The sequence below is a fragment of the Conger conger genome, chromosome 17 (assembly GCF_963514075.1).
Source record: "Conger conger chromosome 17, fConCon1.1, whole genome shotgun sequence".
NCBI classification, from domain to species: domain Eukaryota; kingdom Metazoa; phylum Chordata; class Actinopteri; order Anguilliformes; family Congridae; genus Conger; species Conger conger.
In genome coordinates this window covers 11,839,291-11,862,504 of record NC_083776.1, presented here as the reverse complement: position 1 = coordinate 11,862,504, position 23,214 = coordinate 11,839,291, and the positions used below count along the sequence as shown (strand labels likewise).

Below are 23,214 nucleotides of genomic sequence, written 5' to 3'. Positions count from 1 at the left end.
ATGGCTAAAAGAATCAATAGGCCTACATTCCATCCCAGATGATATTTTTAACAAATCATCAATCAAACCAAGGAAACGCAAATGAAACTTGAGTCTTGCTTCATACTTCCGACCCTGACTGAATTTCAGCTGATCTAACAGTGGTGTCCTAATGAGGCCTGCAGTAGTCTACTGTATGCAACATTCCATTTTGTCCTCATGCTGTTTTTGCGTAGATGAGCTCTCTGAACTTGAACTAAATCGCTGACCTCATTCTAAGGCAGCCGTCTGGCATGAATTGAAATATATATATAATAACTTTTTTAATTAGGCAATATGTTTAGTCTATATTCATCTTTAAATGGATGGTTTCTTTTTTTTGGTTCAGTTTCAGTTTTATATACAGGACTGTCATTTTATTTTTATTACATATATGTTTGCTAAAGATGTTTCTGGCTTTGGAATAGTGGGTTTCATGGCATTAGGGGGTTTGTGGTCTAAAGCACAGAAATACACTACAAGTAATTCCACAGCAGCTGTCCCCTTAAACCGGACATCCTTGACATGCTCTCATATCCTGTTTGCCGGACTGCCCAATTAAGTCTCTGGATGGAATGAATTACTGACTTAACATGAAATGTTTCCATTCCACATTCACAACCAAATACCTAAGCGGTGCACTTCCTATGGTGAACATGGTTAAGGGGATAGTTCTCTTCCTGTTTTATTTTAGTATTATTTCAGTTTTAGCTTATGTGTCCAATCGGCCCTATTATGAAGATATACATTTAATGAAAGAAAAAAAAAACACAATTATGAATACAAGTAACTTTTACATTTTGTGCTGTTAATTCTTTCTTTTCTTTCTCAGATTGCATATGCCATGAGATAAACCAACCAAATTTTATTGATTTAATTATTTGTATTGAACTAATGACAATTAAATGACCTTAAAGAAGATTATGTCTTGATATTGCACATCAACATGTGGTAAACCTTTAACACAGCCAGGTTATGAAGAAAATAAATACAAGAAAAAGGGTTCTAGTTTTTAGACAAAAATATTATTCTGTTTACTGACTTTATATGTCTTAAGCAGCACCTTTGTTATATGATGAAAAAGTCCAAAGAAAATTTACAATGCATGTTTTGAAGAAGAAAGACAAAGTGGGTAGGTAGGTGTGCAAATGCATTAAGGCGATGATTCAACTTCATCGAATTGGAATGTTAGCATCAATCATAATCGATTATCTTGACACTTTCAAAAGGATATGTGCTAATTTGCTGGGAAGTGGTGAAATAGTGGTGAATAGTGGTGAAATGATACGTTTCCTAAAGAATCGTAATCGAATATTGGTGAAATTATACGTTTCCTAAAGAATCGTAATCGAATAGCGGTTAGGTCAGAGATTTACACCCCTAGTAAGTGGGCGGGCAATCAGGAGCCTTGCTCCTTGCGGCAATGTTTTGAAATGGCATATATACTGACCAATAGGTTACGAGTATTTGGTTTTATTTTGGTTTTAACGACCAATAAGGCATGACGAAATTGTATGGTAGGCGGGTGTTGTTCACTTGCCGAGTAGCGGTGTTCGCGGAACAGATGGAGCTGGTGAATGGGAGAGGATCGCAGAATTGGCTGGCGGGGTGGAGGGGATAACGGGGGACCCTCAACACCACAGCGGGGAAAGTACAGCTGAGTTTCGATAGATCCAGACGGAGTAAATAATTGCTCTTTGGATTCGAAGTCTCCGGATCGCAAAGAAGGGACCACTACGTTTCTGTTAGCTAACTAGGCCAAAAAGCCTCGCCATAGAGTGGATGTTTGATCCCGGCTATTGGTGGAAGAGTAACGTTAGAGCTCTAGTCAGCTAGCTTGCTAGGTAGCCGGCTTACTGCCTCTGAGGAATAGAAAACCCAGAGTCAACCCAGATATTGGTGGTAGTGTGTTAGAAACTTCTTAAGTTTTTTATTTTTTATTTTACTGGAATTTGTTGGACTGCCAACGGAGATTCCAGATTCCTTTAAGGTAATGTTCGGAGCAACGGCTAACGTTAGCTAGCTAGCCTGCTAGCCAGCCAAGTTGACTGGAGTGTGCTTGTTGGCTTGTTTTTAAATAATGTAGCTAGTTGGCTGACTAGCTAACGAGCTAGGTGCAGAATGGGCGAATTATCAGTATTAGCTGCACTTTCGCATAGTTTTAAACTGACAGAGATCAACGGTATTGCTTGTCTAGTCGCCTTGTTCTGATTTTGAGGCGAGTCACAGCATACTCGAACAAACATCGATCAGCAACCAGATCAGATCGCAGTAATTCTAGCACGTCGCCCGAGCTTGTAAGAAAACCCTGAGATGCACACAGGCATGCACGTTTTAGAATATAAAAGGTCACTGATAGCTTATAACCCTTAATGTATTTGAATACCCCCATTCGTAAGATTGAGCCTTATGTATTAACTGAAAGGAATACTGTCACCTTCATGGTTGATGCAATCTTGAAAAAATAGTAATTCCTTAATCGGTTGTGGAGAGGGTTCTGCACACTCGCAGGACAGGACACTAGCTCAACAGTGTTTGGTCAGGTTAGTCGGTTCAGAAATGGGGAACACGGTATCTTGCTGTATGTCTCCGGGCGGGAGCCCGAAGCTCCCACGGCAGTCAGACTCCGTAGAAGATTACCAAGCCAACACCGACCTGAGCGAGGACACCGGCCCCTACCTGCAGCACATCAGCGACAGAGAAGTGCCAGACGGTAGGTTCACTCACCAGACATGGAGTTGTTTAGTTCCTCCGATTGTTAGCGAACCAGTGGGTGGTTCGTGATTAATGGCCCTTCAAAGGAGACCGGAGATTTGCGAGAAGTGTAAATTGCTGCCCCCAGTCCAGTTTCCTCTACAGGTTTGCTCACCTCTCCTCGGGGGGTGAGCCAGTCTCCGAGGCCCACAGCTGCATATCGTAAACGTAAATGGTAGTTTTGACCTTTAACTGCTACTGTACCGCATACTAAATATTGGACAATGGTGTTTACTGCTAGCGTCACAGCTGGTCCTCCATTCACCACTCGGGACTAAAATTGTGCCCTCAACATTATAGGAGGTCAAAGGTTGGGACATGGGAACGTCCCAAGTTCCATCGGACCCCCTATTTTTCTTGACATTTTCACCGCCACATTTCGCCGGTTTTTAATAAACTCAGAAGCTTATGAGCTGGCACCAATCCTATATATTACATAAGCTTCTTTTGAACATGGGTTTACTATAATGAGCCAATGGGGCTTGCGCCCAGTACTGAACTCGCTGCCAATTCAGGTCTGTCCACGGACGTTACCAGCTTTGGTTTTGTTGGTGGCATTTGTCCCCGTAAAAGTCCGCAAAGCTACCCACTAAAATAGCTTCACCTTAATGTGCAGCCTACTCCATCCATAATCCATTTAGTTCCACTGCAGTGTAAGGCCAGCGGCTCGGATTGATCAGTGCCACTGCGTGCCTGTACGTGACGTTCGGGGGTGTGTGGCCACCCGCGCCTCTACCTGCACAAGGTGGGCACCTGGGTTTGTCTGAGGATGATATTCTATTGGACAACAGTTACATGCAACAGGCACATGCACACAGACACCTCGTTTCTATAAATCCAACCTCTAGATCTGTTGGCTTTCTTTTCTGAACTGTCAGTTGGACTGTATGCTTCCTTTTCAAGACCATGGCCTATATAATCTGACCAACCGCTATATGTACCTGGACATCTACCTGTTGTTTATGTAGTCAGTACATAAACAATAGGTGCACTGCTTGTGTACCTATTCCCCATTGCCTCCCTATAACCATTTTATCCTACAGACACCAGGCTGACCAGTGGAGGATGGACGTTTATGTTGCGTCCTTCAGGTTTCGGCTTAACTTTCCAGTAAAATCTCTGTTTTTGTAAAAAGACTATTTGCTATTACAAATGGTGACATTGACACCGGATGCGTGTGCAAGATATTCTTATACAGACATGCACAGCAATGATATTGCAGTGGCTCTATTGTGCTTTCAGGAGATTGCTACATTTCCAGAGAAACCAACCAAATGATCATTATTCACTCTTGCTGTCAGGAAAGCTTTATTTGGTGGCCAAGCAGCTCCAGTGGAATGTATTCTATGTGTCTGGCTTTCCATGCGCCATTTTTCTGAGCCTTGTGACTGGTGTTTAGTGGATGGATTATCACTTTCTGCTCAAATTAACATTGCGTTTGACCGGAGAATATGAAGCTGCAGAAGGTTATTGTGATCTGAGTGTGATGGTGGTATTGGTTAGTAGCAGGAGTCAGAACATGGCTTGCAGGAGCCAATCTTTTTGTATTCCTGTAGTTGTTGAACAGTTTCTGTTCACATGACATGATTGGAGCTGAACTTTGACAGGTGGCCTAAAGATACTGTATTTCTTGTGATATTTTATATAGTGGAGCAGAAATGATGGAACAGTTGGTTTGAAGACTTGTGGCACTGCAATAGGAAATGACTTGTCTTTATGGCTGGCAATTCTGGCTGCAGGTTGTAGATGTGTTTCCAGCCCACTGATCCACCAGTACTTGAAGGTGTGCTGTACTGTGAATCCTGCCCTGATTCTCAAATGTAACACAATTTTACACCTTTACCATTGTGTTTGGAGGTGTGAGTGTATTTGTGTGTGTGTGTGTGCGTGTGTGTGTTGGCAGGGCAGTAGCTGATACCTGTGCTATGTCTATAATCCCACATGGTTCTGAAATCATAGAAGTAGAGGGGGTAATGAGTATAGCAGTGGGACAAATTCCTCTCAGGGGACTCTTCAGGATGAACCCTAGGGATATTGTTGGGGACCAGATCCTATTTGACCCTTTTTAAGCGAGTGGTATGTAAATCAGTGGCAAACTCCTTTCACCAACCCCATTGAGTCTTTCGTTAGTTTACCTTCTGGCCATTGTGAGGAGCAGAATGTGTTGATCTGAAAAAATAATTCCTTCAAAATGTGTTGCTATGGAGAAACAAATTCCTTAAAACTTGTCTGAATGCTTTTGTATGACACCCTGGGCATTAAGTGACGCCCAAGGGGCTTTCCTTCCCTCAGTGAGGCCTGGAAGGCAGCAGCTTGTAGAACTAGAAAAGTGATAACGACAGGTTTAGCAAAAAATACATTAAAGAAACGGTGCCTGTCAAGAAGTATGTACATGCAATCTGTGATTGGCTGAGCTGGATCTACTGCCTTCCAGGCATCACTGAAGGATGGAAAGTACCATGGGCTTAAGTGAAGGCGATAGCACTTTGTTTCAGTGAAGAGCAGCAGAATTTCCGTAAAAAGCCGTAGTATTAAAGGTGTAGTGTTGGGGGAAGTTGCCTTGTACAGTCAGGGATATTTGAACCCCGTGTTCTGGCTGAGCACCAATGCAGGCTGCAGCATAAAGGCTGTTTAGTGGAAGCAGCTGATGTCAGCCAGGCCACTGGCACAATAGGGCCGAAGCCTCGGACCACGGTTACTTGGCATACCCAGGCCCGGTGCCCATTTGTGGGGTTGCGTCAGGGTGATTTCCCTAGGAGGGGAAGCTCCCTTGTTTGGGTGTGTGTTTCAGAAAACTTAGTTAAGATGAGATTCTCCGATGTGGGAGAGCAGGACTGTAGTCCTGTGTGTGTACTGCCAGTTGGTGGAGAATTGTTCTTATTCTGGATTGGTCCAGGTGTCCCAGGGGGTGTGTCCGATGGGTATGTTCCTAACATATGCCTTTGTTTGGTCATACAAAATCCACGCATGCCTATCCGTTGACCATCTCAAAACTGATTCATAGAGTCCTGATGTGTCTGAATTACCAGGCAGCAGCGCGCTGAGCTGTGTTTGTAACCCGAAGGCTTATGCTGAGCTACTTCACTGAAGACGCAGCTGTGAAAAGGCAGCAGTTGTAAACTATGCAGTTTCCCTGGGGGGGGGGCTGTCTGCTCTGCTGAGCTGACAAATAAAAGCATAATTACAAAGAGTTAAGCGGCTTTGAACAGCGCGCTGTTATTTCTCTTTCAGATTTGGCGCACGAATCCAACCCCTCGGACCACGCCCGTGCCAGCACCATCTTCCTCAGCAAATCCCAGACGGACGGTGAGTCCCACGGCGAGCTTCAGCGACGCGTTGGCATTTAAACTTAAAACCGCCAGATCTGTACTGACACTGTTTTCCCTCTCATTTCTCGCAGTGCGGGACAAAAGGAAAAGCAATCACATAAACCACGTGAGTAAATCGAGTCCCGTGTCTCTGAGGTTCAGTCACCCCGTCTGTCATAGGAGTGTGTCTCAGTCCATGGCCCTAACAGTCTTAGGAGCGTCTCTCGCTGTCTCGAACAGTCTTAGGAGTGTCTCTCTCGCTGTCTCTATCCATGACCCTAACAGTCTTAGGAGTGTCTCTCTCTGTCTCAAACAGTCTTAGGAGTGTCTCTCTCGCTGTTTCTATCCATGACCCTAACAGTCTTAGGAGTGTCTCTCTCTGTCTCAAACAGTCTTAGGAGTGTCTCTCTCTCTCTGTCTGACACACAGAATGTAGAGTCTCTATCCCTGACCTAAGGGTCTCAGACCCTAACCCTAATGGTCTTAGCAGTGTGTGTCTCTATCTCAAACAGTCTTTGGATTGTCTCTCTTTGTGTCTGACATACAGAATGTGTGTACGCTCTATTCTAAACCCTGACGGTCTTTGTGTGTCTCTGTATGTGAAACACAGGGAGTATAGAATATCTGTCCCAAACCCTAACTGTCCCTCTGTGTGTCACAGTTCTCGCCCGGTGTCCTCTCTAAGAAGTACAGCTCCTGTTCGACCATTTTCATCGACGACAGCACGGTCAGCCAGCCCAACCTGAAGAGCACCATCAAGTGGTGAGCGTCTTTCACCGTGACCGTTCCTCCACCATGACCGTTTCCACCATCAACTGTTTTTGTTCTGTTCCACTCCTGGCTCCCACTTTGTGATGGGGCCATTGCAAAAACCGGTATTATTGTCTTTTTTAATTCTTTTTTGAATGCATTTGCCAAATCTTGGAGAACATAATCTGCAGAGAAAAGTTTCCATTCTCCAAAGGTTTCCCTTCTCCAAATGACCATCAAATTTGTCTTGCACGTGCAGTGCAGTCCATAAGTATTTGGACTTGAAATGACATTGGATTTGAAATGAAACAATGAGTATGAGGTTAAAATGCACCTTCACCTTTAATTTGATAGTTTTTTACAGCCATATCCGAATAGAATCCCTTTTTATACATCGTCCCTCCATTTTAGGAGACCAAAGTAAAGAGACAGTTGGCCAGTCAGAGGGTGTATCACAATGCAGGATTACTGAGTTAGTTGGATAAGTTTACAGAGTAAAACCTGGAAGGGTTTACTGTATGTGTCTGAACTGAGTGAGAGAGGTAGAAATGACTTTGGCTACAGAGGGATCGGTGCTCATCAGTCTTCTCCGGCTGTCCGTGCTTTTTTATAACCATGTTTTTTTAATATAAAACGGCGCTTGAAAAAAAAATGGTTTGATTGACGATCCATGTCCTCTTTTTTCTCTTTTTTTCCTCCCCAGCGTCACCTTCGCAATATACTACCACATAAAGAACAGGTACGTGCAGGTTCCTCATCTTCTGAAACCGGAGCGCAAGTGTGAGGCTGTGACAGGGGGATTTACGCGGCTTCACCAAGGGCGGTTTCAGTGAAATATACGTCTGTGTCCCAGCCCTGTATGAATTTCCACTTCCTGCTCCAGATGGATGCAGCCTTTTGAAGTGTAGAACTGCGCCCACGAGAAGCGCAGAAGTTTGGAGCTATTTTTATGGCTTGTCTGTCCTCACTGGAACAGCCTATGTGCAAACGGTCCCGGGTGCTGACATCGTTGGTGTGTGAGGGGTGTATGTGAGAGTGTGTGTGTGTGAGGGTTGCGTGCTTCTCTGTGCCTGTGTCTGAGTTTGATTAGTGCTGTTCTCCTCTCCTTCAGGGACTCGGACAGGTCGCTGGACATTTTCGATGAGAAGATACACCCCTTATCGGTGAGCGAGGGAGAGCGAGCTGGGGGGGGGGCAGGGAATCACACAGCGCCGTGATTGGCCAGACATTTCACGTCCTATGAGTGGCCCACCGATTTCATTTGATCCATCAGAGTAATTTGGTGTGGAGGGTGCGCTGATGTGTTGAACAGCAGTTTGTTTGCAGAGTGCTGGTCTCCGCAAACCAACACAGTGAAACTGGTTGGAGAACAGGGAATAAGTCCTCCGTTTTAAATCATTGGACAAGCTTCACATTGTATGATTGATTCCATGTCCAAGAAAAGATATATTTTAAAATTTGAAGTTGAAGATGGTATGATATTTTGGTGACTATTTGCCTATATCGAAGGATGTCTATCTGTATTAATGTCATCATTGAATAGAATTGTGGGTAAGGATACAGCTGTGGCATCAAAACCCACTGTAGCATATTTATAATTGCTGACTGCAAAGCAATGAACAAAGAACAGACCAAATGGAGAAATTTCTAGCATTAGCACAAAATGATAGCATGTCCCATCAATCATGATTAACTTGGTCTGAGAGGATAAAAAATCGTAGGGCTTGTGGGTAGCTATTTTTAGCTGTCATATGATGCTGAAAGGGACTTTGCTAACATCCTCTTCAGGGAAAAGGAGGTAGATTGATGTTTGGTTTTGGTTCTTTTTTTGGACTTTTCTCCATATCGTGTTGTTTGCAATCTTTAAAAGCATTAGTATTTTATTGTATGTCTCACTAGTATGAAAACTGAAGCGGTAATCATCATTGGGGTTGGGGGGATGGGAATTGATGTCATTGCTCTGTGCCTTCCTTGTATATGTGACCAAGGACACGACTGAGCATGTCTGTTGAGCCTAAGTTGCACTTCGTTCATCAGAAGCGATCCCCATTGGTTACTGTCAGTGGCGGGGCTCTTGTTCTGCAGAGAGACCACGTCCCCGAGGACTACTCACGCACCGACCCGGAGCACAAACTCATCTACCGCTTCGTCAGAACGCTCTTCAGCGCTGCCCAGCTCACTGCCGAGTGCGCCATCGTCACCCTGGTGAGGGGGCTGTCTGTCTGTCTGTCTGTCTGTCTGTCTGTCTGTCTGTCTCTGTCTCTGTCTCTGTCTCTGTCTCTGTCTCTGTCTCTGTCTCTGTCTCTGTCGCTGTCGCTGTCGCTGTCGCTGTCTCTGTCTCTGTCTCTGTCTCTGTCTCTGTCGGTTTGTATGTCGGTCTGTCTGACTATCCATGTATCTGCGGTCTGTCTGTCTTTGTATGTCTGTCTTTGTATGTCTGTCTGTCTGTCTGTCTGTCTGTCTCTCTGTCTCTCTGTCTCTCTGTCTGTGTGTGTGTCTGTCGGTTTGTATGTCGGTCTGTCTGACTATCCGTGTATCTGCGGTCTGTCTGTCTTTGTAGCTGTCTGTCTGTAAACATGTATCTGTTAATCCATCATTCTTTCTGTTAGGGGTCATCCTGTGGGTTACAGTATCTGCAGACTCTTGCCTTTCCTTTGAATAAGTAGCCAATTATGGCCTCGGAAACGTGGTGTGTGGGCTCTTCAGCCAATCAATGACTTCAGTTAATCATCAAGTGTTGAAACCCAGCAGGCACCATTCAGGCCACAACCATTAATCTAGCTAATTGATTACGAAAATTAATAATTTAGATTTTTGTCACTGTGATTAATTGCTGTAATAATTTAATATCCTAACCATTTCCCAAAAGCGTCCCTCGCTGAATGAGCACAGCTCGCTGCTCCAGGGAGAGATTTGCATGGTTGTTGCAGATAAATGGCTTCCCTCAGAACATCATTATTTGTTTCAATGTGTTGAGGGTCGGTGAGCATCTAATAGAATTTCCTTCCTAATGAAAACCAATCCTGAGAAATTGTTTGTGAGGTTGGAATGGTTGTCAGAGTGTTTTCCAGATTCATTCATCCTGTTAGTAAATTGCTGCGCCGTTTCAGAAAACGGAATGCGTTTATAGATTATTCAGTTATTTCAAAATGATAACCGAGTAAGGCGTAACTGCAGCGGTAGACACGGAGGCCCTCCAGGACCGGACATCCTCAGCAGCAGATCAGGCAGGGGCGGTAGATTGTGTCACTACAGTAATACTTTGTGGACAGTTTGTGTCACTCTCTCACACTTCCAAATTATGCAAAATGGCGCCGCCCATAAACGTGTCTTCCGCGTTTTCAAAACTGTTTTCACTAGCCCATGGATAGTCCGTGGGTGACATAACGGGCACTTGATCCATATTTTTACTACAGTCTATGGAGTAGACAAATTAAGCATTCTTATCGTGTTATATTTAATGAGATCACCAGAGGGCAGTAAAAACCAGTGCTGGAGGTGCATAAAGGCATTTACGCTTTATGGCAGGATGTGCCGGTTGGGACTGTGAGCCTAGGTGTGCTGATGGACGCCTGTTCGTCCTGCAGGTGTACTTGGAGAGGCTGCTGACCTACGCAGAGCTGGACATCTGTCCCTGTAACTGGAAGCGCATGGTGCTGGGCGCCATTTTACTGGCCTCCAAGGTGTGGGACGACCAGGCCGTGTGGAACGTGGACTACTGCCAGATCCTCAAGGACATCACCGTGGAGGACATGTGAGTTAGCCTCGCCCGTTAGCCTCTTATCCTAGCCCGTTAGCCTAGCCACATTACTGTCACATTACTGCGTGTGGGAAGCTAAGCTGTGGGAGAATAGGGAGGTGCTGCATGTGGGAGAATAGGGAAGTGCTGCATGTGGGAGAATAGGGAGGTGCTGCATGTGGGAGGATAGGGAGATGCTGCATGTGGGTGACTGGGAGAATATGGAGGTGCTGCATGTGGGAGACTGGGAGAATAGGGAGGTGCTGCATGTGGGAGACTAGGAGAATAGGGAGGTGCTGCATATGGGAGACTGGGAGACTAGGGAGGTGCTGCATGTGGGAGACTGGGAGAATAGGGAGGTGCTGCATGTGGGAGACTAGGAGAATAGGGAGGTGCTGCATATGGGAGACTGGGAGACTAGGGAGGTGCTGCATGTGGGAGACTGGGAGAATAGGGAGGTGCTGCATGTGGGAGACTAGGCGAATAGGGAGGTGCTGCATGTGGGAGACTAGGCGAATAGGGAGGTGCTGCATATGGGAGACTGGGAGAATAGGGAGGTGCTGCATGTGAAGCTTGGAAAATTATCCAGTTGTGTAAATGGATTGCGTGTAAGCCGTGTACGTTCTTGTGCCTAAAATTATGATGTTCGGTTTTAAAGGTTGAATTTATCAGCACCGGAAATCATGCTTCAAGTTTCCATTGGTCCCACAATTCTGTCCAGTGTTTAAGGACAGAGCTGGTTCCTTTTACGCAGACTCTGCTACCAGCCGGAGAAATGTTGTGGTGGGATTGACTGTAATAAGAGAAGAGAAGCGGGCATTTTGTTTTTCCTCATTTCCTCGTGAAAACTGATAGTGTCGCATGCACGGTGTAAAGAAACCCCAGTATCATTTCAGCTGCGTTACGTTTTTAACGGGCCAAGCTCCTGACTCCTGTCAGTCTGAAGCAGGGGTGTCCTCTGAAAAGGGCTGATTTGGGTGCAGGGTTCTGTTTCAGTCCAGCACTAAGACACCTGATTCTTCTCCTCAACATTTTCAGTGAAGACCACGATTAGTTATTTAGTTGAATTAAGTGTCGTAGTGCTGGGCTGGAACAAAAACCTCTACCCACACACAGCCCTTCTGCCTTTTCACATAAGATTTGAGACCCCTGGTCTGAACAGTGCCATTAAATAGTACTGTTAATAATAATATGTTTTATTCATATGGCACTAAATTATTTAAAGTTATTTAAACACAAAGTGCCTTACAAACAAAAGTACACAGTGTCTGCAGAATGAAACTAAAAGGAGACAATTAAAACCAGTTAGGAATTAGAATAACAAAAGGCAAAAGTACATAAAGAGAGCATAATATAAATGTAATAGAAACCAAGCAATTAAAAGGAAACAAACAAATAAAATGGCATAAAAGCAAGTTGGTAAAAATGGGTCTTAAGCATGAGGAGGGGGTGGCTCTCACTTGGGCAGGCCCTTGATGCAGGCAGCCAGGTCCTTGGTCATGAAGCCGGCCTCGATGGTCTTAAACATCTTTCTGTTTAACTCGACACATCCACTGTTAGTCTGGTGGCTGCTGCAGAAATGATGCAGCGTTTGCAGCCTGCACTGTAATCCCATGTTGCAGAGAATACAGGGACTTCAGCTTTAGCTTTCCCTGAAGGAAATGACCGTGAAAAGTGAGCCGGGTTTCCAGAGAGACGGCGGTCTTGCTGACCTCCCGCCCCCTCCTCTCCCAGGAACGAGATGGAGAGACACTTCCTGGAGCTGCTGCAGTTCAACATCAACGTCCCGGCCAGCGTCTACGCCAAGTACTACTTCGACCTGCGCTCCCTTGCCGACGACAACAACCTGAGCTTCCCTCTGGAGCCCCTCAGCAACCAACGTGCGCAGAAGCTGGAGGTGAGAGGCGCTGGGGTTTGGGCTCTGACTGGGAGCAGAAAAGCTGCCAAAAGCCACATTGGGCACAAAATAGCTTTGATAGAAATTAGGCTACACTGGCATCAGAAAGAACAGAGCAAGCAGAGAGAGAGAGAGTGTGACTAATTCTACTGTCATAAATGTTAATTGAAATAAAGGTATTTTTATCTATTAAGTATTGGTATTATTTCCAATTTACACATTGTCAAAATGTTGGCTTTATGTAGAGCACTACCGTGGTCATGCCAATAAAGTATATCTATCTATGAACGAGATAGGAGGAACGAGAATGGAGAGATGAAAGGACAGGAGAGAATCGGGTGTGTTAAAGGTGTGTGTGTGTGTGTGTGTGTGTCTTGCTGTGCAGGCCATCTCCCGGCTCTGTGAGGACAAGTACAAGGACCTGAGCAAAGCGTCCATGAGACGCTCCCTCAGCGCCGACAACCTGCTCAACTCCCGCCAATCGCACGCCGTGCTCTCATAGGTCCTCTCCGACCTCTGACCCCGAGCCAGAGACGTTACGCCACCGGAACCCGCTCCCACACCCCTCCCCCTCCTCCAACGGTGTGGAACCCCGAAGAACAGAGCGAGCGAGAGACTGATTTTGTTTTTGAGGTTGTTTTTTTTATTTTCTTTTTTTCTCTCTCCCCCCTTTTGTTTTTTTTGCTTACTATGTAGGCTACTAGCTGTGAAATTTGTCAGTTTTTAATTAACTGAAATTATTTGCAGATGGAGTATTTTAAATAAACACTAATCATAACTGATACGTGTTGAAGTGTGAGGATGTGCTTTATGCATGACAGAGTCCGTTAATGGCCTCCATGGAATGTTCTGGAAGGTGCATTCAGGTCCAGAATTGGCACCTTTTGAAGATGATGGAAAAAAGGTATAACTGGACAACACAGGTAATGGGTTATATTGTATCCAAAAATAGAATAATTACATTCTCTTGTACTAATAGAAGTTTATTTTTCCTTCTCATTTATATTAAAAGGTGCCAATACTTGTGATCTGCCTGTATTTATCAGTGACAGTGACTACTGTCAGCTCAGCTTCTCAGGTCAATGATCAGCAGCAGATCAGTGCTTTCATGTGTGTGCTGCTCACTGATCTGAGATCAGCTTGGATGCAACGTGCCACAAGCCACACGGCTTCACAAAGTGTGACAAATGTAATGATACGGACCAACAACTTTCTCTCAAATCCCTTTTTTATAGACGAGATTACAGACACAAACACTGAACACAAAACAGACTTTACACCACATCCTTTATTGCAGTAACAGAAACATCTGAGTGACTTCATCTAATGCCCGTTGTGTGCAGGGGAGGACTTTAACCTGCAGCTATAATGCTTCTCAATGCTTTACTGAGCACCTGGCAACCGGAGACTATGACGTGACCATTGGACAAACCAGGTGGTAGGGGCAAGGATAGAGACAAAATGGCATTAATGGACCAGTGCATGTACGTGTTAAGGCAACACTGGGGGGGAGGGCGGTGTGCTCACCCCAGCCCTCTGCCCTGTGGATTGGTGGTAGTGCCCCCTGCAGGCTAGAGGTGGACAGTGGCCAGGGCCGAAAACCACCTGACTGGGGCTGGGGTGGCCGCTCTGGACGGAATCAAGCTGCTCTGATTTGGTCCGACGTTGGGCTCGGATTCGGAAGTGTGTGTTTGTGCGAGTTCGATCACAGCTTGGACTGGCCCGACAGCTTGATGTTCAGGTTCTCTGCCAGCTTGTCCAGGAACTCGAAGGTGTTCAGGTAATCGGAGCGCAGGACACTGGATGGGCAGAGCGAGAAAGAGAGAATTACATTAAAGATTTTACAGCCGAAGTATAAAACACTGACAGTGAATGGGAGTTGCCTCAATGTGCTTCTTCACAAAAAGGAAAAGACTGAAAGGTAAACACACACAGATGGCATTTCAGGTGAACTGAATTTGAAGTGTAATGTCTGTTAGAAGCACCAGGGGGGGTGCATGAAGGTGGAGAAGAGGGGGAATGTGGGGGGTACATGAAGGTGGAGAACAGGGAGAATGTGGGGGTACATGAAGGTGGAGAACAGGGAGAATGTGGGGGTACATGAAGGTGGAGAACAGGGAATGTGGGGGGTACATGAAGGTGGAGAACGGGGGATGTGGGAGGTAGATGAAGGTGGAGAACAGGTGGATGTAGGGGTAGATGAAGGTGGAGAACAGGTGGATGTAGGGGTAGATGAAGGTGGAGAACAGGGAGAATGTGGGGGTACATGAAGGTGGAGAACAGGGAATGTGGGGGGTAGATGAAGGTGGAGAACAGGTGGATGTAGGGGTAGATGAAGGTGGAGAACAGGTGGATGTAGGGGTCGATGAAGGTGGAGAACAGGTGGATGTAGGGGGTAGATGAAGGTGGAGAACAGGGGGAATGTGGGGGTACACGGTGGTGCTGAGGAGGGGGTGGCTCTCACTTGGGCAGGCCCTTGATGCAGGCAGCCAGGTCCTTGGTCATGAAGCCGGCCTCGATGGTCTCGATGCAGACGGCCTCCAGCGACTCGGCGAAGATGTTCAGCTCAGTGTTCCCGTCCAGCTTCGCCCGGTGGGCCAGCCCACGCGTCCACGCAAAGATGGAGGCTGAGGACACACACACTCTTCAGTCAGGCTGGGTAGGACTGTGTGTGTGTGTGTGTGTGTGTGTGTGTGTGTGTGTGTGTGTCACCGATGGGGTTGGTGGAGGTCTCCTTGCCCTGCTGATGCTGGCGGTAGAGAGTGTGTGTGTGTGTGTGTGTGTGTGTGTGTGTGTGTGTGTGTGTGTTTCTCACCGATGGGGTTGGTGGAGGTCTCCTTGCCCTGCTGGTGCTGGCGGTAATGCCGCGTCACTGTGCCGTGGGCAGCCTCGGCCTCCACCGTGCGGCCGTCGGGACAGATCAGCACACTGGTCATCATGCCCAGAGAGCCGTAGCCTGAGGACCCACAACCCAGCACTGTTAATCTCCTCACCACCATAACAACACCTTTACACCCAGCACTGTTAATCTCCTCATCACCATAACCACACCTTTACACCCAGCACTGTTCATCTCCTCATCACCATAACCACACCTTTACACCCAGCACTGTTAATCTCCTCATCACCATAACAACACCTTTACACTAGCACTGTAGCAGCCCGTAGCGTAGTGGTTAAGGTAAATGGCTGGGACACACAATGTTGGTGATTCTAATCCCGGTGTAGCCACAATAAGATCCGCACAGCCGTTGGGCCCTTGAGCAAGGCCCTTAACCCTGCATTGCTCCAGGGGAGGATTGTCTCCTGCTTAGTCTAATCAACTGTATGTCGCTCTGGATAAGAGCGTCTGCCAAATGCCAATAATGTAATGTAAAAGCACTGTTGATCTCCTCATTACCATAACCACCCCTTTACACCCAGCACTGTTAATCCCCTCATTACCATAACCACCCCTTTACACCCAGCACTGTTAATCTCCTCATTACCATAACTACACCTACACCTTTGTCTACAGCTGGGGTTCCCTCCGCTTCTCAGCTCAACAGCCACTCACAGAACAAATACATGCACACGGAGTAGTACCACAGTATGACTGCTGTAATACAGCATAATGCCTTCAAATATGCAATTTAAACAATGTTAATGAATGTAAGCACTGCACATGCACCAGAAATCCACCCCTCCCATTATTTGTTGTATACCCTGTGCTCTCGCTACACCAACTCCTCTCTCCCATCCTCTCTCCCTTCCCTCTTCCCTCACACCCCTCCGTCCTCTCACCCTGAGCCACAGAGTCGGACTGCACGTCCCCGTCGTAGTTCTTGCAGGCCCAGATGAAGCCGCCCTCAGACTTCATGGCCTGGGCCACCATGTCGTCGATGAGCCGGTGCTCGTACCAGATCCCCTTGTCCTCAAACTGGGCCTTGTACTCTCTGCGGTAACACACACGTAACCATGACTGGGTGAAGTTTGATGGCACCGACAGCTGTTGTGCCCTCCCTTTTACTGATCTGGGATCAGATGTTACATCCAGAACAGCGCTCTCTCCTTTGCCTCTCTCGGCAGAACAAATAACTTAAGGGAGCACATAAGGTATTTACCCATGCCACATGTAATCCCCGTGACCAGTTAAATATCATTTTATGACCTGCATTTGTTAAATGACGCGTCTCATTAGCAGACTTCACTGTAACAGGACTGTGACGGTCATTTTTGGAATGGGTTCCAATAAAGGACAGGCATGGTAATAGCACAAATAAACCAGTTTGTAGCGGTTTGAGTCTAACAGCAGGTTAGCATGAGAAGACGAGAGCGCCTCACTTGTCGTAGATCTCCTGGAAGATGTCCTTGAAGCGGCCGTCGTACTTCTTCAGGATGGTGTTCTTGGTGCTGAGGTAGAGCGGCCAGCCCTTGGTCAGGCCCATCTGGAAGGAGCTGTGTGCAAAGTCGCGGATGGACTTGTCCGTGTTGTACATGCCCAGAGCCACGCCTCCCGTGCCTGCGATGACCACATCATTTTTTACTGCATGTACTACACAGAACAATCCAAAATAGCCTGGAGCTCTCTCGTGTGCGCTGTTTGGTCTATCACTGTAGATTGTAGAAAACGTTTTCTAATTCACAAACGCACTGCAAACGTATCCTCACAGTATTACTGCTTTCAAACTGCATGTGTTTTTTGTGACATTTTCATGTGTGTGCATCCATGTGGTGAATGCACCCCCCTGGGCATCGTACCCTCAAAGTCGTGGACGACGAACGTGACTGGCTTCCCGTCCTTGGGGGTGTACTTCATCTCCACGCGTCCTGGGCCAGGCACCACGAAATCTGTGGCTTTGTACTAGAGGGGAGACAGGAGGACGATACTGAGGAGGGCTGGCAGACACACAGAGAGGTGCAGCCCTCTGGTGGAGGTAGGCCTCACTGCACTCTGCTCAAGGTTCAGCATGGAAACCTGCTATAGAAAGGCTCAGGCCATGTCCAAAACAGCTTACTTGCCGACTATTGAGTATATAAGTAGTTTATTTTAAAATCCCTGGATGATATACTTATTTCCAGGGTTTTATATGTATATTTAGGAACACAGTTTTCAGGAAGTACCATACTTTTTAGGAGATCCCATCACAGGGAGAGAGGAAGAGAGGGATCTATCCCAGGAAAAATTATTGCTACAAGGATATCTTACGTCCACAGTAGCATTGGAAAATAGCATGGAGGATGTTTTTAGCATATTGCCCATCACAGATTATAGACGGAGGACACAGTAGTTCGTTTTCAGCACAAACTGGGCTGTTGATGAAGTAAATGGTCAATGGTAAATGGTTGGCATTTGTATAGCGTCTTCATCCAAAGTGCTGTACAATTGATGCTTCTCATTCACCCATTCATACACACACTCACACACCGACGGCGATTGGCTGCCATGCAAGGCGCCGATCAGCTCGTCAGGAGCATTTGGGGGTGTCTTGCTCAGGGACACTTCGACACAGCCTGGGTGGGGGATTGAACCGGCAACCCTCCGACTGCTCTTACTGCCTGAGCCATGTCGCCCCTTTATAGTAGGGGGACTATAAAGACTATAAAGACAAGGAATAGTCAACATGGTCTTTGGCAGGATACACTGTCTACAAACTGGATTTGGTAGTGCACACATAGACATAGACAGACTCACTGCACATACACACACTGCACACACACAGGCAGGCGGAGGTACCTGGTCTCCGTGGGCGTGACGGCCGATGATGATGGGCTTCACCCAGCCGGTCACCAGGCGGGGGATGTTCTTGCAGATGATGGCCTCGCGGAACACGGTCCCGCCCAGGATGTTCCGGATGGTGCCGTTGGGCGACTTCCACATCTGCTTGAGGTGGAACTCCTCCACGCGGTTCTCGTCGGGCGTGATGGTGGCGCACTTTATGCCCACGCTGTAGCGCCGCACGGCCTCCGCCGCCTCCACGGTCACGCGGTCGTCCGTGGCGTCGCGGTTCTCCATGCCCAGGTCATAGCTGCCAGGGGCGACACCCGGGGGGTCATTTCACAAAGCTGGCCAACGCACAAACCTTGACTTCTCCACTGACTAAAACCAGGAACATGGACTAAAGTGAAAGTATCTTTAATAGGTTTTACTCCGCTTAGCTTCGTGAAATATCCCCCCCCCCCGGCGTCAGATAGAAAAGTGACCGCACTGATAAGATTAATTTAATTCCAGAACCTGCAATGGTTTTTATGTAGACTTTTGACCCAAATCCCAAAAATATACAGAACAATACATGTTCCTAACCTCGCTAGTGGATCCTAACCTCGGTCCTGTAGAAAAGTGACCTTTTTGTGCCCGTTTTCCATGGGGTCATGTCAGGATAACTCCCATAAATTACAGAATAATTAGCAAGTCATTATTGAAGACTGTCTGCTTTAATTACACACATGTACAATACATTTCATTCAGACGATGTCTGAGAGGTATTATGGAGAAAATGTTTGACCCATATGCGCCAATTGCAAGAATTTGGCCTCCAGGAAGATGTAGTCGCAGATTAGCACACAGACTCAACCAGAATCATGAGAATGAGGAAGTGACACAGGAGAAATTATGGAGGAACTATTTCCCCACAGTGGAAGCATTGTAAGACGTTCCACCCTTGCTTGCTTATGCTCACGTGTTTTTTTTCGTTATCAAAGGAAAACATTAGCGAAGCGGCACCTCGTTTTAAAGTGAAGCTGTGCGTCATGTTTATAGGCAAGTGCGCCGATTCACACACAGCAGCAGTCACATACCTGAACTGCATATGCTTGCAATCCCACAATTCCCCCTGCACAAGCAAGGGTCCCTAAGGCCACACTGCTCAACGCTGCAGTTTTTCCCTAAGCCTAGGTGTGGTCGCCAACCTCTCTCAACCAAACTGCATGTGTCTGCAGAAAACCAGACACATATGCTTAAAGCCCGAAAACACTTCATCACCCAACAGCTACAAATGATCCCTCATTAAAGACAGGACGAGACAACTAAACTCGAGGACTCTAAATGCTCTTTCACTGAGGTAAAGAAATGTAGATACCAGACAGTGAAATTTTGGCACAATACCACAAATTGGATTTTTGGGATTGATGGGATTCCTCTGGAAGTGTTTGGGAATTAGAGCACCACAATTCAGTGGGAATACCACAAGCAGCCGATGATGTAAACAAAGCCCAGTAACACACAGGACATTTCCTGAGGAGTTTCCTGAGACAGGACGTCAAGGGGGGTGACGGTGTTCCACTGTCTCTGCTGATTTTACAGAATGACATGACCTCAGAGAGCCTGTAGTTAGTTGCAACACCAAAAATGTGCAATCTGCATAAAGTAGCAGGAACAGTCCACCTCCCCCACCGCTAAGGACCGGGGCCAAATGCTCACAAAGACGGCTCAGACAAGGCCGCTGGTATGATCGCACTGAGAAAACCAGCTCTGTTCAAGCGAAACAAACAAAGCTCACAGAAAGAGCCTGTTCTAATAGAAAGCATCGCGTTCTTTCAGGAAATAAAACCCGCAAGACTTTAATATACATATTTTTGGGGGATTCATTGTTTTTATTCAGCCAAAATGTCAATACAAAACTTAAATAAAATCTTAAATAAAATCTTAAATAAAATCTTAAATAAAATCTTAAATAAAGCAGTTTTTCCCCCTTTCTTCAATATATATCTGGCAACATTTATGATGCCGAGCTTGCCCCCCGAACACACACGTGCACGCATATGCACAAACTTTCCGACCTGTGTGCGCACACATACACGCCCACCCCACCCCCAACCTGATGTAACCTGGCTTCCTCCTACATCTGCTCACCCCACCGATCTCTTGCTGTCTCATGTTCACGTCCCACTCTCTGGTGAGTCCACAGTCCAAAGCTATTACACAAAGTCACGGTTGGGCAATCCCCAGCAGGACACGCTATCAAAAAAACCTCCCCCTGAAGAGACTGAGCTGCAGGTTTTAAACCTGAAAAACGAGCCTGTCTATCTTCTCCTTTCGGCCGAATTCACTGGAGTCGAGTTCACATTTCTCAGGACCAAACCTGCTTTTCGTGTTGTAACGTGTTACTCTCTGATACATGGTCCCACTGCCAATTGAGAAGGCCATTGTCATGAGAGAAATTGCATAATGTTCCCTTTGGGATTTCTGTCTTGACGCCATCACCATCATTATCTGATCAAGGACTGAGTGATTATGGGAAGAACACTGCATCTCAGGAGGGTCATTATAAGGGAAACGGGCCCGTCCTACATCCATTTGGGATTTGTTTGTTTTTATCACTCAGTTGGCAGTCACTTTTAGATGCACAACATACTGTTTTGATGCAAAAATTCTAGTGCAACCTATAGCCTTGAGCTTAAGGTGCTTTATTAGAAGGTTGGTGGTTCGATCCCCGGTGTAGCCACGATAAAATCTGCACAGCATTCACCAAGGCCCTTATGCCCACATTGTTCCAGGGATGATTGTCTCCTGCTTTGTCTAATCAAATGTGAGTCGCTCTGGATAAAAGAGTCAGTCGTATACCATATAATGTATTGTAGTGTCTCTTGAACGACGAGTCGTTTTGTTAAAAGCATCAGCGAAATGACAATAAAAACCTTTGATGTTGATCGTGCAGTCCAGTGAAGACTAGCGTTTGCACTGCACAACATTGGATTCATTCTGAATGAACATGACAACCAGAACCCCAGTGCACCCCAACCTTTTCAGAGAGACACACACATTGGGGGCTGAGCCAGCTGGCCTCACCTGTGGAGATCCATCTCCAAGTAGGGAAAGATGAGCTTCTCCTTAATGAGCTCCCATATCACCCTGGTCATCTCATCCCCCTGCATCTCCACCACGGAGCCCACCTTGATCTTCTGAGCCATCCTTAACGCCTGCCATACGAAGACAAAACCAAACGCGTTAAAGGCTCCGTGCCCGTTTTTAAAGGGCCATAAGAGAGCGTTATGGTCGTGACCGAATCGGCTTATTTGCCTTTTCTCTGAAACTCCTGTATATTCAACAGTAGGCAAGTAAGCTGATCCTGCGGCCCATGTATTAATGCTCTATCACGGTTACATAAGCAGCATAGCCAACGTGGTGGAGTTCCCTCTTGCGCTGTATTGACCATTTCCTAATTTTCAATTCGTGAAAACAAACGGTTGCTCAACTCACTGGATGAATGCCTGCAGGAATTATTTTAAGTCACACGAGTTTGAATTTCCAGTAGACTATAAGCTACAAATTACACACAATTTATATTATCAAAATAAGATTAAATCCAGTTTCTGTTATATTAAATGCACTGAAACGAAACGGACACTGCATACGTGTAACCAGTTCCCAGCCAGCGGTTCTTTTATAATATATGCGTAGCATTTTCACGGAGAGAAGGAAAATGATTTAGTAGTCACAGCGGAAAACGTCAAGGGCGGTTCCTTAAAGTTACATTCTTAAATAAACCAACCCAGCGGTAAAAGAATTAGCTAACTGATCATCTTCATGGCCAAACGATTAATGAATGAGCCAATTCATATAAATCACAGTGCATATTACAATAGTATAATGCTTGCAGGGACTGTCAAACTCGTCTGAACTGCACAAATAAAATTAAGAAAACTGGCTACATTTATGTTGAATCGTAAAATAGTTTTTTTTAAAGCACACGGATCAAATTATAATTACGCAAGCTCTATAATGATACACCGAATCATTCATTCAAAAACAGGTTAGCTGCCTAGCTATCCAGAATTTAGGGCCTGATGCATCGTTTACGATAAGATGTCAAATAAATACGCGGTAATTAACTGACTGGCAACTGTAATATAACCGCATCAAACGATCAAAGCATAACATTTTGCACGCCTACCTTCACAGCTTAATGTTAGCCACAGATTTGACGGCGCTACACTGAAATGATACAAAAAGGCGACTCAAGTTTACTTCCCGGCGTATCAGACCAGGACTGCGGCTGCGCGCAAAGGCGTATACTCTGCTGGCGCGATAAACCCGCCCACCCTAAGGAGAGCCACTTACCCATTCAGGAAACCCGGGAAACCAAACTCAGCCAATAGGTACCAAGATACGCCACACCCCTATCGCAACAGCAACGAATCATGAAAGCCGGGAATAGGATGTTCACCGCTTAGCCTAGTTACCTTTGGTCTACTTCTCAATGGGGGTTTGTGCTTGACCGAAAAACTAGACCACGACCAAAGTTGGACCAAATCTGTCGTTCTTGCTTCACGGTCATATGCAGTAATAGTCACTGATCAATAATCCCACATAACTGTAACAATAAATGGCAAGTAAACACTTTTTTTCACAGGTTTTCTCAAATTAAAAACTAGGTTCATTTGAAAGAACCTAAAGTCAAGTGAGAAAGCCTAAAAATATAGTTGTAGCAAATTGATATAAAATTTTATCCACTAAAATATTTTTGTGGTAAGGGATGCAGCCACTCGCTCGTTAGGAGGCGTTTAGGGGACCAGGTGCAGAGAGGCAGTTCTTGGGGAATTTGATGAGAACGTCAGAGTCGGCAACCATCATAAACGTGTACTGAACACTGGACTTTGCATCCAACATTTGGGCTGATAACTTCATTTTTATAATATGATTACGTAATCCAGGCAACATGTAGGCCTAGTCTCTTACAGTGTGTGTGTGTTTGAAACGACAATTGGCAAAACTATATTCGAATACCATGGTTTGGAGTTTTACTTTTTTATTTTCAGTTGTCGTGGTC

At 46.0% G+C, this 23,214-nt stretch overlaps 2 protein-coding genes across 3 annotated transcripts; one reads left to right on the top strand and one right to left on the bottom strand.

Annotated features, from left to right (window-relative positions):
• Positions 1-1,554: 1,554 nt before the first annotated feature.
• LOC133116164 (cyclin-Y-like protein 1) lies at positions 1,555-13,248 on the top strand. Of its 2 annotated transcripts, none has more exons than XM_061225435.1 (10): positions 1,555-2,731; positions 6,004-6,078; positions 6,173-6,207; positions 6,742-6,842; positions 7,534-7,569; positions 7,942-7,993; positions 8,868-9,035; positions 10,418-10,584; positions 12,304-12,466; positions 12,852-13,248. In XM_061225435.1, exons 1-10 carry the CDS (start codon positions 2,578-2,580, stop codon positions 12,966-12,968), a joined length of 1,068 nt encoding a protein of 355 aa, XP_061081419.1. In that variant the 5' UTR covers positions 1,555-2,577; the 3' UTR covers positions 12,969-13,248. The 2 variants fall into 2 exon arrangements, with proteins under 2 accessions (XP_061081419.1, XP_061081421.1); XM_061225437.1 differs by having other exon boundaries at positions 1,556-2,731; positions 8,916-9,035.
• Positions 13,249-13,736: 488 nt separating this feature from the next.
• On the bottom strand, positions 13,737-22,479 carry LOC133116163 (isocitrate dehydrogenase [NADP] cytoplasmic). Its single transcript, XM_061225434.1, has 9 exons — positions 22,339-22,479; positions 21,234-21,364; positions 18,183-18,474; positions 17,207-17,309; positions 16,790-16,967; positions 16,250-16,401; positions 15,282-15,422; positions 14,931-15,093; positions 13,737-14,265 (listed from the first exon to the last, which is right to left on the bottom strand). The coding sequence occupies exons 2-9, from the start codon at positions 21,353-21,355 to the stop codon at positions 14,172-14,174; spliced, it is 1,245 nt and encodes a 414-aa protein (XP_061081418.1). The 5' UTR covers positions 21,356-21,364; positions 22,339-22,479; the 3' UTR covers positions 13,737-14,171.
• Positions 22,480-23,214: the final 735 nt, after the last annotated feature.

Bases quoted from the DNA above. Each gene is read 5' to 3' on its own strand.
- LOC133116164 (XM_061225435.1), top strand. From the start codon at position 2,578: ATGGGGAACACGGTATCTTGCTGTATGTCTCCGGGCGGGAGCCCGAAG. The intron at 6,208-6,741 runs GTGAGTAAATCG...TGTGTGTCACAG, and splicing joins AAAGCAATCACATAAACCAC to TTCTCGCCCGGTGTCCTCTC. The intron at 6,843-7,533 runs GTGAGCGTCTTT...TTTCCTCCCCAG, and splicing joins CTGAAGAGCACCATCAAGTG to CGTCACCTTCGCAATATACT.
- LOC133116163 (XM_061225434.1), bottom strand. From the start codon at position 21,355: ATGGCTCAGAAGATCAAGGTGGGCTCCGTGGTGGAGATGCAGGGGGAT. The intron at 17,310-18,182 runs GTACCTCCGCCT...TCTCCCCTCTAG, and splicing joins GTCACGCCCACGGAGACCAG to TACAAAGCCACAGATTTCGT. The intron at 16,402-16,789 runs GTGAGGCGCTCT...GTGTTACCGCAG, and splicing joins TTCCAGGAGATCTACGACAA to AGAGTACAAGGCCCAGTTTG.